General features: G+C 41.9%; 1 protein-coding gene across 8 annotated transcripts; it reads left to right on the forward strand.

The window, feature by feature from the left end:
* Positions 1-1,576: 1,576 nt before the first annotated feature.
* Positions 1,577-10,228, forward strand: zbtb14 (zinc finger and BTB domain containing 14). Of its 8 annotated transcripts, none has more exons than XM_073039694.1 (3): positions 1,577-1,755; positions 2,349-2,782; positions 7,534-10,228. In XM_073039694.1, the coding sequence occupies exon 3, from the start codon at positions 7,550-7,552 to the stop codon at positions 8,873-8,875; it is 1,326 nt and encodes a 441-aa protein (XP_072895795.1). In that variant the 5' UTR covers positions 1,577-1,755; positions 2,349-2,782; positions 7,534-7,549; the 3' UTR covers positions 8,876-10,228. The 8 variants fall into 8 exon arrangements, with proteins under 8 accessions (XP_072895795.1, XP_072895805.1, XP_072895834.1 ...); XM_073039704.1 differs by having other exon boundaries at positions 2,398-2,782; XM_073039733.1 differs by lacking the exon at positions 2,349-2,782 and adding an exon at positions 4,348-4,412.
* The last annotated feature ends 2,801 nt before the right edge of the window (positions 10,229-13,029 follow it).

Here is a 13,029-nt window from a genome sequence, read left to right on the forward strand (position 1 = left end):
CATAGCCCACCATTTTCTATCATCCATGTGCCTATCTAAGAGTCTCTTAAACATCCCTGTTGTATCTGCCTGCCTCTGCCACCACATTCCACGCACCACCACCACTCTTTGTAAAACAAAACCTACCTCCGAAATATTTTCCTCCAAACACCTTAAAGTTGTGCCTCCTTGTATTAGCCTTTTCTGCCTTGGGGGTGGGGGGGTGGTGAGGCTCTGGCTATCAACTCTATCTATGCCTCGTATCATCTTGTACATCTCTATCAAATCACCTCTCATCATCCTTTGCTTCAAAAAGTCCTAGCTCACTCTACCTATCCTCTTAAACAAATGTAAAAGAATTCCATTTACCTGGATTAATGTCACACCAACAGTTCACATGGACTTCCACATCATCCAGGATAAAGGATCCACAGATCCCTGAAAGTTGCCTTGCAGGTAGATAGGGTAGTTAAGAAAGCTTACAAGGTGTTAGGGATAGAGTTTAAGAGTCGCGAGGTAATGATGCAGCTCTATAAAACTCTGGTTAGGCCACACTTGGAGTACTGTGTCCAGTTCTGGTTGCCTCGTTATAGGAAGGACGTGGAAGCATTGGAAAGGGTACAGAGGAGATTTACCAGGATGCTGCCTGGTTTAGAGAGTATGCATTATAATCAGAGATTAAGGGAGCTAGGGCTTTACTCTTTAGAGAGAAGGAAGATGAGAGGAGACATGATAGAGGTATACAAGATATTAAGAGGAATAGAGTGAACAACCAGCACCTCTTCCCCAGGGCACCACTGCTCAGTACAAGAGGACATGGCTTTAAGGTAAGGGGTGGGAAGTTCAAGGGGGATATTAGAGGAAGGTTTTTTAAGAGTGGTTGGTGCATGGAATGCACTGCCTGAGTCAGTGGTGGAGGCAGATACACTAGTGAAGTTTGAGACTACTAGACAGGTATATGGAGGAATTTAAGGTGGGGGGTTATATGGGAGGCAGGGTTTAAGGGTCAGCACAACATTGTGGGCCAAAGGGCCTGTACTGTGCTGAACCATTCTATGTTCTAAAGCAGTCCATTTCATTGCCACTTTATGAAGAACCATTCCCACCCTGATGGCTACAGTGGGTATCAGATTCACAGCTCTGAGAGCATCTAGCACAGGGTGGTAAAGAGATCTCCACCATCTACTCAACAAATGCAGTAGGTAGAAAGGGACCACCACCACCTACAGATACCCCCCCCCCCCCCCCAAAGATTCTTCACTGGCAAATACATCACTGGCTTTTCATCATTGCTGGTTTAAATGCAGTAACTCAACTGCACTGGACTTGTACGGTCTCCAGCAGTTCAAGAAGACGTTTCCTTGCTCAAGGGCGTTCAAGAATGGGTAATAAATGCTGGCCTCGCTAATGATCCTCATTCTGAAATATTTAACTTTAGTGTTTACTGACAAGCTTTACTGCCTTCGAGAAGCACTGACTATCGAGAAACAAAGAACGAGCGGTTTGTTTCTTGTGATTTATTTATTCGCTCGGCTCGCCCTGAGCCCGCGCGCAGTGCCCGGGTGCGCCCGCCCACACGGACCTGCTGCGACGGTGCTCGCGCCTGCTCCCGCCCCGTGCCTGCGCAGCGCGTCACTCCGTCGTCCTCGCTGGTGCTCGGGCGGAGCGTCCACATTTGGCCACAAGTTGGTCGCCGAGGCACTCGCCCGACCCTCCGCGGGCCTGTCTGCAGTCTCCGGGCGCGGCGTGGCGTGGCGCGGCGCGGACCCGGCTCAGGTAAGGCGGCGCGAGAGCTCGCTGACTCGGCGCCGGGCGGCAGCGCGCGCGCTTGCCCGAGCCCGGCCCGGCCCGGCCGCGGCAGGCGCCGGGCTCGGGTTCGCTCCCGCCTCCCCTCTCCCCGTTCGCACCTGGGCAGGTCGGCCTCTGGAGAAAGCCGCGCGCCGGGGCGAGGGCGAGGGCGCGAGCGGGGCCGAGAGCAGCGAGGTGAGCGCGATCTCTGACAAGATGGTGGGGCTCGGTGGGAGGGAGCTGCACTCGTGACCGTCCGGGCTGGGAACGAGGCGCGATCCGAGTCCGTGGGCGAGGAGACCGGCGCGGGTCGCACCTCACGGGAAAGGCTGGAGAAATCCAGCGGCCGGATGTGTACCCACTCCCCCCGGAGTTTGCATTCTCCCCCTCTGCACACCTTCCCACCTTCCCACCCTGTCGGCGTGCATTTCGGATCAGCAGATGATGGGCGCTTTTCAAAATGGAGTTCCCAATTATAATTAAAAATCCCTTTCAGTAGCCCGGCAAGAGAACTAAACACTAGCGATTACATTGCGACAGAAGTATTAATGTGTAATTTGATATTTAAATATGAATTGCAGGCTTGATGTAACGCCAGAAGGGATTTTATCTTTTTTAAAAATCCGATAGTTGCGTGGCGTGGTTGATTGCAGCGGGGAAGCGCGCGATCCCGACACGGACGCGGGAAGCGCCGCGACCGGCAGCTGGTTGCAGACGCGGCCCTGAGCGCCAGTGCATTGCCGCCGCCTGGAGAGTGCACACCGTCATGGAGCTCCGCCGTGTGGCTCTGCACCTTAAACGCATCGGGGGAGGAGACGGAACGGGCAGCAATGACTCGGAACTCAAGGGGGCGATGCCTAACGCGCTAGCATCTGCTACCGCATGACCAGGAAGCGATATCGCCGGACTCGCATGCCGATAAATCGCCGTGCGATTTCTACCATTCTGCTGTTTGGTCTCGCAAAACTGAGTCTTGGCAATTGGAACTCTCGAGGATATAAGAAACCGAAAAAAAGTAACCTACACTGACCTTACCCCTGTTCATCCTATAATAAGATCATGACTAATGTTTATCCTTAGTGCCCTTTTCATATTTTTCCTTATGCCCTGGCTGGAGATTATTCTGACCACCAAGCCTGTGCCAGCTCTTAACACATTCCCATTCAATACAGCCCAATCCATCAGAGGTAAAACAGTCCCAACCATTGAGCACATTTACATAGAGCTCTGTCACAGGAAATCCACAACAGAAGTTGGGAGTGTTGTGTATAATCTGGAGGGTTGTCAGAGGTTACATCGATAGGATGCAGAACTGAGCTGTGAATTCAACCCAGATAAGTGTGAAGTGGTTCGTTTCGGTAGGTCAAATCTGAAGACAGAATATAATATTAATGGCAAGATTCTTGGTAGTGTTGAGGATCTGAGCAATCTTAGAGTCCACATCCATAGGACACTCAAAGCCGCTGCACAGATTGACAGTGTTGTTAAGGTGTATGGGATGTTGGCCTTCATCAACCATGAGATTGAGTTCAAGAGTCGTGAGGTAATGTCACAGCTATATAAGACCTTGGTTAGACCCCACTTGGAGTACTGTGTTCAATTCTAGTCACCTCACTCCAGGAAGGATGTGGATGCTATAGAGAGAGTGCAGAGGAGACTTACAAGCATGTTGCCTGGATTGGAGAGCATGACTTATGAGAATAGGTTGAGTGAACTTGGCCTCTTTTCTTTGGAATGACGGAGGATGAAAAGTGACCTGATAGAGGTGTAAAAGATGATGAGAGGCAGTGGTCATGTAGATAGCCAGAGACTTTTTCCCAGGGCTGAAATGGCTAACGTGAGGGGGCAAAGTTTAAGGTGCTTGGGAGTAGATACTGAGGGGATGTTAGAGGTAAGTTTTTTATAACACAGAGTGGACCGTGTGTGGAATGCACTGCCAGTGACATTGGTAGAGGCAGATACAATAGGGTCTTTTAAGAGACTCTTAGATGGGTACATGGGGCTTAGAAAAATAGAGGGCTATGCGGTAGGGTAACTCTAGGCAGTTTCTAGAGTAGGTTGCACAGTTGGCACAACATTTTGGGCCGAGGTGCCTGTAATGTGCTGTAGATCTCTACGAATTCATCATCAGAGATCCCCACCACCCAGGCCATGCTCTCTTCTCACTGCTGCCATCAGGAAGAAGGTACAAGAGGCACAGGATTCTCTCGTCAGGTTCAGGAACCCTTACTACCCCTGAACCATCAGGCTCTTAAACCAAAGAGGATAACTTCATTTGCCCCATCATTGAAATCTTCCCACAACCAATGCACTCAACTTTCAAGAACTCTTCATCTCACGTTCTTGATATTTATTGTCTACTTACTTATTAGTATTATTTATTCTTTTTGTAATTTGCAGTTTGTTGTCTTCTGCACTCTGGTTGTACAGCCTATTTGGGCAGTCTTTCATTGATTCTGTTATAGTTATTCTATTATGGATTCATTAAGTATGCCCACAAGAAAATGAATGTCAGGGTTGCATATCGTGACATATATGTACTTTGACAATAAAACTTAAGTTGAACTTTAATTTTTCAAGGTCCTGTAATCTACTCTCAAATTCAGATCGTTTTGCACTTCAACTAACTGCAATATGTAAAATAGGTAAAGTAAAACTAAAGGCTCACTGTAACTGCATACTAACTCCTGATTTGGGTATGAACACACAGATCCCTCTGGACACCCAACACCTTTGTATTTCTCACTAGTCTTATCGTTCTTTGTACCTTTACCAATGGAAACAGTTTCCTTCCATCCACAATCTCCATCCCTGCACAATGTTATCAGATCTCCTTGCAACCACCTCTTGCTTCAGGAAGAACCCAGTTTCTCCAGTGTTTATACATAACGTCTCTAATCGCTGGAACTATTTTCATATAGCTCTGCATATTCTCCAGCGTCTTTCCATCATTCCTAAGGTGTAGTACATTTTCAGACATCAAGTTTATTATTGAAATTTGATATAATGACACTTAACAGTGTTAGATTATAATGCCAGCAGTCTCTCAAGTAAAGTTATGCTGCAATTAACTGGCAAACACCATAAAATGCATGTGAATTAGGAACAGGCGTGGGTCACTTGGTTTCTCAATCCTACTCTGTTGCTTATCAAGAATCTGTCTACTTCTACCAAAAGAATATTCTTGCTTCTGCTTCCATAGATACATGAGGAAGTGAGTCTTTCTCTCATCTCTTTTCTGTTTCCCCCCCCCTCCCCCACTTTCTCTCACTTTTCTCTTGCTCTCCTCTGAAATAGATGACCTCTTATTATTGTATAAAAATGTAGAACTAAGTAATTATATTGGAGTACTGCCTGAGGGGGGGAAGTTACTGGAAAGCAAAAATATTTCTAGCTCAATAACTTTCACACAGTAGGAGTGCAGCAGATTTTAAAGTGTCGTTCATTCATGATTGACAACAGAGAGCAGTGTGGAAACCATTTGCTCTTAGAGACAATTTTCCATGAATGAGTGCAGTTTTAGCTTAGTTTATAACAACATCCAAAAAAAAACATAATTTAAAAAATAGATACAGTAAACCTTCAAAAATGTGGGTTATACTTTATTCAATCAGATTAAGAAAATTTAGGACTAATGCTTATAGCAACATAGCATTCTGTTATGATTTACATTTACTCAATGTGGCAATAGTGCTAGAAAAATGAAATGCTGAAGTTGCTGGAAACATAAATTTGTGGAGCAGGCTAGCGTAATTCGTTTGACTTTAATCAGAACTGGGTAGAATTTGGGATAAGCAGGCTTTAAGATGCATCAAAACTGGGGAGGAGAGTGATGAACTAAAAGGGTGATCTAGGATGGGATGGAAGGCAAAAGAGGTTTTCTCTGATTTCATTTTAGTAATTTTCTCTAAATCTTCTCAAAAGCCACACCATCTTATCTGTATTGTGTTTCCCAGAGATAGTAACTGTGGTGTAACCTAACCAGAGTATATAAATGTTTCTTTGCTTTTGTCTTCCATGCCTCTATACATTTCCAGGTCTCTGCACCATCTAATTTTTACTGATTCTTTAATATCTAGAATCAGAATCAGGTTTATTATCACCGGCATGTGACATGAAATCTGTTAACTTAGCAGCAGCAGTTCAATGCATTACATGATCTAGCAGAGAGAGAAAAAGTAATAAATAAAATAAAACATAATAAATAAATCAATTACATATATTGAATAGATTATTTTACAACGGCAAAATCTGTATAATAAAAAAGTGAAATAGTGTCCAAAGCTTCAAAGTCCATTTAGGAATTGGATGGCAGAGGGGAAGAAGCTGTTCCTGAATCGCTGATTGTGTGTCTTCAGGCTTCTGTATCTTCTACCTGATGGTAACAGGTCATGCCCTTGGTGCTGGGGGTCTTAAATAATGGACGCTGCCTTTCTGAGACACCGCTCCCTAAATTTGTCCTAGATACTTAATAGGCTAGTACCCAAGATGGAGCTGACTAGTTTTACAATGCTCTACAGCTTCTTTCGGTCCTGTGCAGTAGCCCCTCCATACCAGACAGTGATGCAGCCTGTCAGAATGCTCTTCACAGTGCAACTAGAAGTTTTTGAGCGTATTTGTTGACATGCCAAATCGTATTTGTTGACTACCAAAACACATCTTACACTTCTTTCCAATAAATGTAGTCAGTCACATCTGCCCAGTTTCTATATCTTTGCTTGTAATGCTGGAAATTGTCACACTCTGCCTTCCTGTTTACACTATTATGTGATTCATAGAATGGTTACTGCATGGAAGGAGACCTGTCGGCTCTCTAGTTCTACACACTGGCCCTCTGTAATCTTGCAAACTTTTCTCCAATGTATATTTATTCAGTTTCCTCTTAAAAGCTTCAGTGCAACCTGCATCTTCAGGCAATTCATTCCACCTCAATCACTCCACCTTGAGGAATAACCTCCATCATCCATTCTATTCAGTCTCTTCAACAATCCTAGCCTCTCCAACCTCTCTGTATAACTGGTCCTTCATTCCCAGGAACCATTCCAGTAAATCTCTGAAGTCCAGACTGGCATTTACTTTATTAATTGCATCTTTCAACCTGCCCTGTCACTTCTGACGGTCTGTGCACCCAGCCCCTCAGTTCGCTCTACTCCTGCAGCCCCATCAGAATAGTATTCTTTATTCTGAAATTATTTTCTAAGTTACTCATACCAAAGTGTTTTATCTCACATGTTTTCACATTAAACTTAATTTGTCATCCATCCCATTGCACTAGCCCACTTGAATTTTGTTGTAATTTATCACTGTCCGCTTTGCAGTTCTTAATACTGTCATCTGCAAACTTGCAAATTGCCTGTTTTCCCATAAGAACAATAATTCTTGGGTGGCATGGTAGCACAACGCTTTACAAGACAGCAGGAGACCCGGGCTCAATTCCTGCCGCTGGCTGTAAGGAGTTTGTATGTTCTCCCTGTGACTACATGGGTTTCCTCTGGGTGCTTCAGTTTCCTCCCACAGTCCAAAGATCTACAGGTTGGTAGGTTAATTGATCATTGAAAATTATCTTGTGATTAGGCTAAGATTAAATTGGGGAAGGAGGGGAAAGGCCAAAAGGCCATATTCCGCACTGTATCTCAATAAATAAATCAATTAATTAACACAATGTCATAGAGTATGGGGATTAGATTATTTAAATATACTATTTATTGACTTTTGCAGAAACTTGCATTACTTATTTTTTTTCCTTGTTTTATTTTCTATTTCCAGTTGTTAACATAGCACAATGGGTGAAGTAGTGAAGTACAATGACGATGAGCACAAAAACGCTTTCCTGAAAACACTGAATGAGCAACGATTAGAAGGAGAATTCTGTGACATAGCCATCGTGGTGGAAGATGTTAAATTCCGAGCCCACAGATGTGTCTTGGCAGCGTGTAGCACCTACTTCAAGAAATTGTTTAAAAAACTGGAGGTCGATAGTTCCTCGGTGATCGAGATTGATTTTTTGCGTTCTGATATATTTGAAGAAGTACTGAATTATATGTACACCTCCAAAATCTCTGTGAAGAGAGAAGATGTGAATTTGATGATGTCTTCTGGACAAATCCTTGGAATCAAATTTTTAGATAAATTATGTATTCAGAAGCGTGATGTATCTCCTCAACAGAATGCAGCTCGCCGGAAGAGTCGATACCCCTACAGCATAAGCGCTAAGATCCACCGACCCTCAGTAAATAGCACTGATGAAGAGATAGAAGAGATTGGAGATCAGCTTGAAGGACAGTCTGAGGAGGCAGTAGAAGAAACCGTACCAAATCCTGATGATGGAAAGACCCAAGCAAATGGGCTGCGTGTTCAGGAAGCTATTTTGAAAGAACTTGGAAGTGAAGAAGTTCGTAAAGTCAACTGCTTTGGTTCTGAAGTGGAAACCATTGAATCAACTGAACCGAAGGATGTGACTCCTCAGCCTCCTCCAACTCTTGCTTTCAATGATAGCATGAGTGGAGTCAAAGAAGAGCAAGCTCCAGGCTGGACAGCAAACACAGATGTGAAATTTGAATATTTGTTGTACGGCGACAGGGATCAGTTCAGTTGTCAGTCCTGTGGCAAGACTTTCACTGATGAAACTCGTTTGAGGAAACATGAGAAATTACATTCTGCTGATCGACCATTTGTGTGTGACATCTGCTCAAAGGCTTTCACCACACAGGCTCACTTGAAAGAACATCTCAAAATTCACACCGGTTTCAAACCCTATGGGTGTGACGTGTGTGGAAAATCTTTCATTCGAGCCCCTGATCTAAAAAAACATGAACGTGTCCACAGTAATGAGAGACCCTTTGCATGTCACATGTGTGACAAAGCTTTTAAACACAAGTCTCATCTGAAAGACCACGAGCGGAGGCATCGAGGTGAGAAGCCATTTGTTTGTGGTTCCTGTACCAAAGCTTTTGCTAAAGCTTCTGATTTAAAGAGACATGAAAACAATATGCACAGTGAACGCAAGCAAGTACCCACAAGTGTGATTGCCAGTGAGACAGAGCAGTTGCAAGCTGCAGCAATGGCAGCTGAAACTGAGCAAAACCTGGAAAGTATAGCCTGTAATTAATTTAATGTCAGTGTCTCCATTTCTCATATATTTCTGAATGATGTAGATGGCTGTATTAGTAAATGTGATCCTTGTATATTTTTCCGTTAAATTCTGTTCCTTTTTACAATTTGTATAAAGAAGGCTATTTTTTCTGTCCTGAGTGTACATAAGCTAATATATTTAGTATAAATTGTTGCACTGTATAAGGATTTTTTTTAGTTGGGTTGGCCACTTGGGACAACAGAATAAATTACGTAATTGAATATTTCAAGTGTCATTAATGCCTTAATCCCTGTATGGTGCAATAATATAAATATATTGAATAGTGTATTGCAGTTTTAATTTTTTTTTTAGTAAAGTGGCTTTTAATGTTTTGGCCTGCCACAGCAGTCTATTTGACTAAATTCTGCTAAGAAATGAACATTAGGATTAAGATTCTTCAGGGTTAGGATTTCAGCATGTCTTTTTTTTTTATTATCCATTGTACTAAATATACAGAAATATTACTAATTTGGTGTGAAGAATTTTATGCTTGAATTTTAAGTATTCTTAAAATAAAAGAATATTGATAATTTTTTTCCAAGCTTCTTTAAGAATATGAAAAGTAATTTACTTATATAAGCCTTTAACACTTTGTCTTGCTTCATTCCAGCAAGTGATACAAGAGATATTTGTTATATATGCAGATTGCTTTATACTGCATATCTTGTAAAAAGAAAAATAACTATAGTGCTTAATCTTTACTGCTTTGAGCAGAGAATATGATGTAATCCAAGATTCACACTCAATTTTTTTTTTATCAAATTGAAGATTGAGTTCTGGAACAGGATAAATGGCAACAGAATCTGACATCTGCAATAGCTTAGCAATTGAACAATTTGGTGCAACACTGTTCTTAACATTTTTGTCTACTTGTATTTTAAAGAAAAACTCTTTAAGGGAGCTATCTGCTGATAATTATAGTAAACTTTTTGATATTTGCCTGTAAATACTTTTTAATTAAAATCAAATAAGTGTTATATTAACTGGTAGTTAAATTTAGATTAAATTGTCTTGTGTACAACTCAGAGTTTAGTAAATATGATTAAAATATTCATATATCTAAGTGTTTAAAGCCCAGTCTGTGGCAGTGCACTGTATTCAAACTTTTGCAATGTGATGGAAGCATTGTGCTTGCATTTGAAATACGTAGATAGCACAGTCTGTTTGGTGATCAGCCCAATGTACCAACAATATTGAGTTAGATTATTCAGTCGTACTTTATTTTGTTCTGTCACTAGTTTGAACAATATGAGACAGCTTTTTTCAGAAATTTTACTTTTGCCTGTCAAAAGTCTTTGAAATTAAAATATAAATGTTTTGTAATCTGAATTTTGTCTTTCCATTACTGTTGCTGAACTCTCCTTTCCCACACTTACACCAGAATGGAATTGAAACCTGTCCAGAAACTTAACATAAATACTGTGACCATAAAGGACCAGAGGCAGGTATTCTCCAGTGAGAAAATAAATGACTTTCTGACTTCCTCAAAATGCTTCTCAAGGCATTAATCAGATATGTGATAGTGTATTCTTTAAGCTCCATAGGTAGGCAGAACTCCATAAACATTGAAGCAGCTCAATGCCCCCTTTAAAAACTTAAACATTAGAATGATGAACAGAGAAAATTTACAAGGAAGGTGCCAGGACTTGAGGACCTGAATTATAGGGAAAGGTTGAATAGTTTTATTCCCTGTGTATAGAAGAATGTGAAGATTTACTAGACATTTATAAAATTGAGTGGTATCGATACGGTGAATGCAAGTAGGCATTTCCCACTGACCTCTAGAACTAGAGGTCATGGGTTAAGGGTGGAAGGTGAAATGTTTAAGGGGAACGTGAGGGGGAAGGTCAGAGGGTTGGTGGAAGTGGTTGATGCATATTCAATTTCAGTATTTAAGAGGAGTTTGGATAAGTACATGGGTGTGGAATATGGAGGGCTGTGGTCCAGATGTAGGTGATGGGACTAGGCAGAATTAAAGTTTAGCATAGACTATGTGGGCCAAAGAGCCCGTTTCTGCACTGTAGTGCTCTGTGACACGACGACTCCACCCTAACTATATTGTGTTATTTATGAAAAAGTGTTGCAGTAGTTTGCCAAGGCTTCTTTAACAGGATCCAAATCCATGATAGCTACCACCCGGAATAATACAGGCAGCAGATGTTAATCAAAGTTGCCACCTTCAAATGACATGCCATCCACCTTGGAAATGTTTCATTGATCGAGACTCCTGGATCTCTCTGCTCAGCGCTGAAGGAATATCTTTACCACAGGCTACTGTAATTCCTGGAGGTTGAGGTTAAGGCCGAGTTTGAGATGGGCAGGAAAATTTGGCAGCGACTGTTGACACCCATCTCCTACAATGTTTTGTTTGAAAGAAAATCTCTTAGTACTGCCTGAAAAAAATAAAAGAAATTGGAGGGCAGAGTTTATCTTCTATTTCCATCCTTTATAATTAATTATTAGTAAATGCAATTTTTTGCCCTGTTGATTGATATCCTTTCTTGAATTTTGTATGTACTCCTAGTGCAAACATGTTTTTTTCCCCCAGGAAAGCAAATAAGTAAAATCATTATTATAATTGAGGTACTGTAGTTGGCACTTCCTTATGTTCTCTATTTCCTTGTAATTCATACTCTTAAGGCAAAGAATTTGTCAATGCAGTTGAAGTTTAAACGAATGATTACCATATTCTTGCATACTCATTTTTTTTGTATTTCCTTAAGGTGACGCCTCCAGCTTGGATATCAAGTTCAACTGAATTGTCTTCAAAGTAAATTTATTATCAAATTACATATATGTCACCATATACAACCCTCGATTCATTTTCTTGTGGGCATACTCAATAAATCCAAAATAGAATAATAACCATAATAAAATCAATGAAAGACAACATCCATCCCCACACCACCAAGTTTTGAACTCCCTTATAGCACTTAGGTGATATGCAAGACAAATATTTTTTTCACACAGTGCGGTGGGCGTTTGGAATGCACTGACTGGAGTGGCGGTGGAGACAAATAGGATCGAGGTGTTCAAGAGCCTTTTAGATATGTGAATGTGCAGGAAATGGACAGATGTGTACATAGATTAAGCAGAAGGGATTAGTTGAGCATTTCATTACTGATATAATTAGTGCAGCACATCACAAGACATAAGAGCAGAATTAGATCATTCAGCCCATCAATTCTCTGCCATTTCATCGTGGCCAATCCATTTCCCTCTCAACCCCATTCTCCTGCCTTCTCCCCGTAATCTTTCACATCCTGACTCATTAAGAACCTATCAATCTTATTGTGAAACTATGACTCTTGTGGTAAATCTCTGCTTTATATACATCCTGTGACCTGGCCTCCACAGCCACCTGCTGCAATGAATTCCACAGATTAACCAACCTCTGGCTAAGGAAATTCTTCCTCATCTCCATTTTAAGTGGACGTCAGTCTATTCTGAGGCTGTGCCCTCTGGTCCTAGACTCCCCTAAAATCACTCTTATCTAGACGTTTCATCACTGTGGGCTGAAGGGCCTGTGCCTCTGTTGTAATGTTCTGTGTTCTGCACTAGGGAACAGACTGTTACCATCTAACTTACCAATGCCTATCATAATTTTAAACATTTTGTGATGTTGCCCCTCATTCTCCTATGTTCCAAAAAATAGAGATCCGGCCTGGTCAACCTCTCCCACTAACTCAGGCCCTCTAGTCCTGGCAACATCCTCAAAATCTTTTCTGCACTCTTTCCAGTTTAACAACATTTTTCCTATAAGAGTGACCAAAATTGTACACAGTACTCCCAAGAGTGGCCTCCCCAGTGACTTATAGAAATGCAACAAAGTCCCAGCTCCTATACGTAATGTCCTGACAGATGGAGGCCAGCGTGCCATGTCTTTTTCACCATTATCTGTGATACTGCTTTAAATGAACTATGCACATATTTCAAAGTCGCTCTGTTCCATTGCACTCCCGAGTGCCTTACCATTGATAGAACAGGTCTTATACTGAACTGACTCTCCAAAGTGCATCGCCTCACACTCAGCTGCATTGATATCCATTTATCACTCCTCAGCCCACTTCCCAAACTGATCAAGATCCCCTTGTAATCTATGATCACCTTTTCCACTATCATCAAATAAT

This window comes from Hemitrygon akajei, chromosome 1 (genome assembly GCF_048418815.1).
Source record: "Hemitrygon akajei chromosome 1, sHemAka1.3, whole genome shotgun sequence".
Taxonomy (NCBI): Eukaryota; Metazoa; Chordata; class Chondrichthyes; order Myliobatiformes; family Dasyatidae; genus Hemitrygon; species Hemitrygon akajei.

Excerpts from the sequence above, each read along its gene's own strand:
- zbtb14 (XM_073039694.1), top strand. The coding sequence starts at position 7,550 with ATGGGTGAAGTAGTGAAGTACAATGACGATGAGCACAAAAACGCTTTC.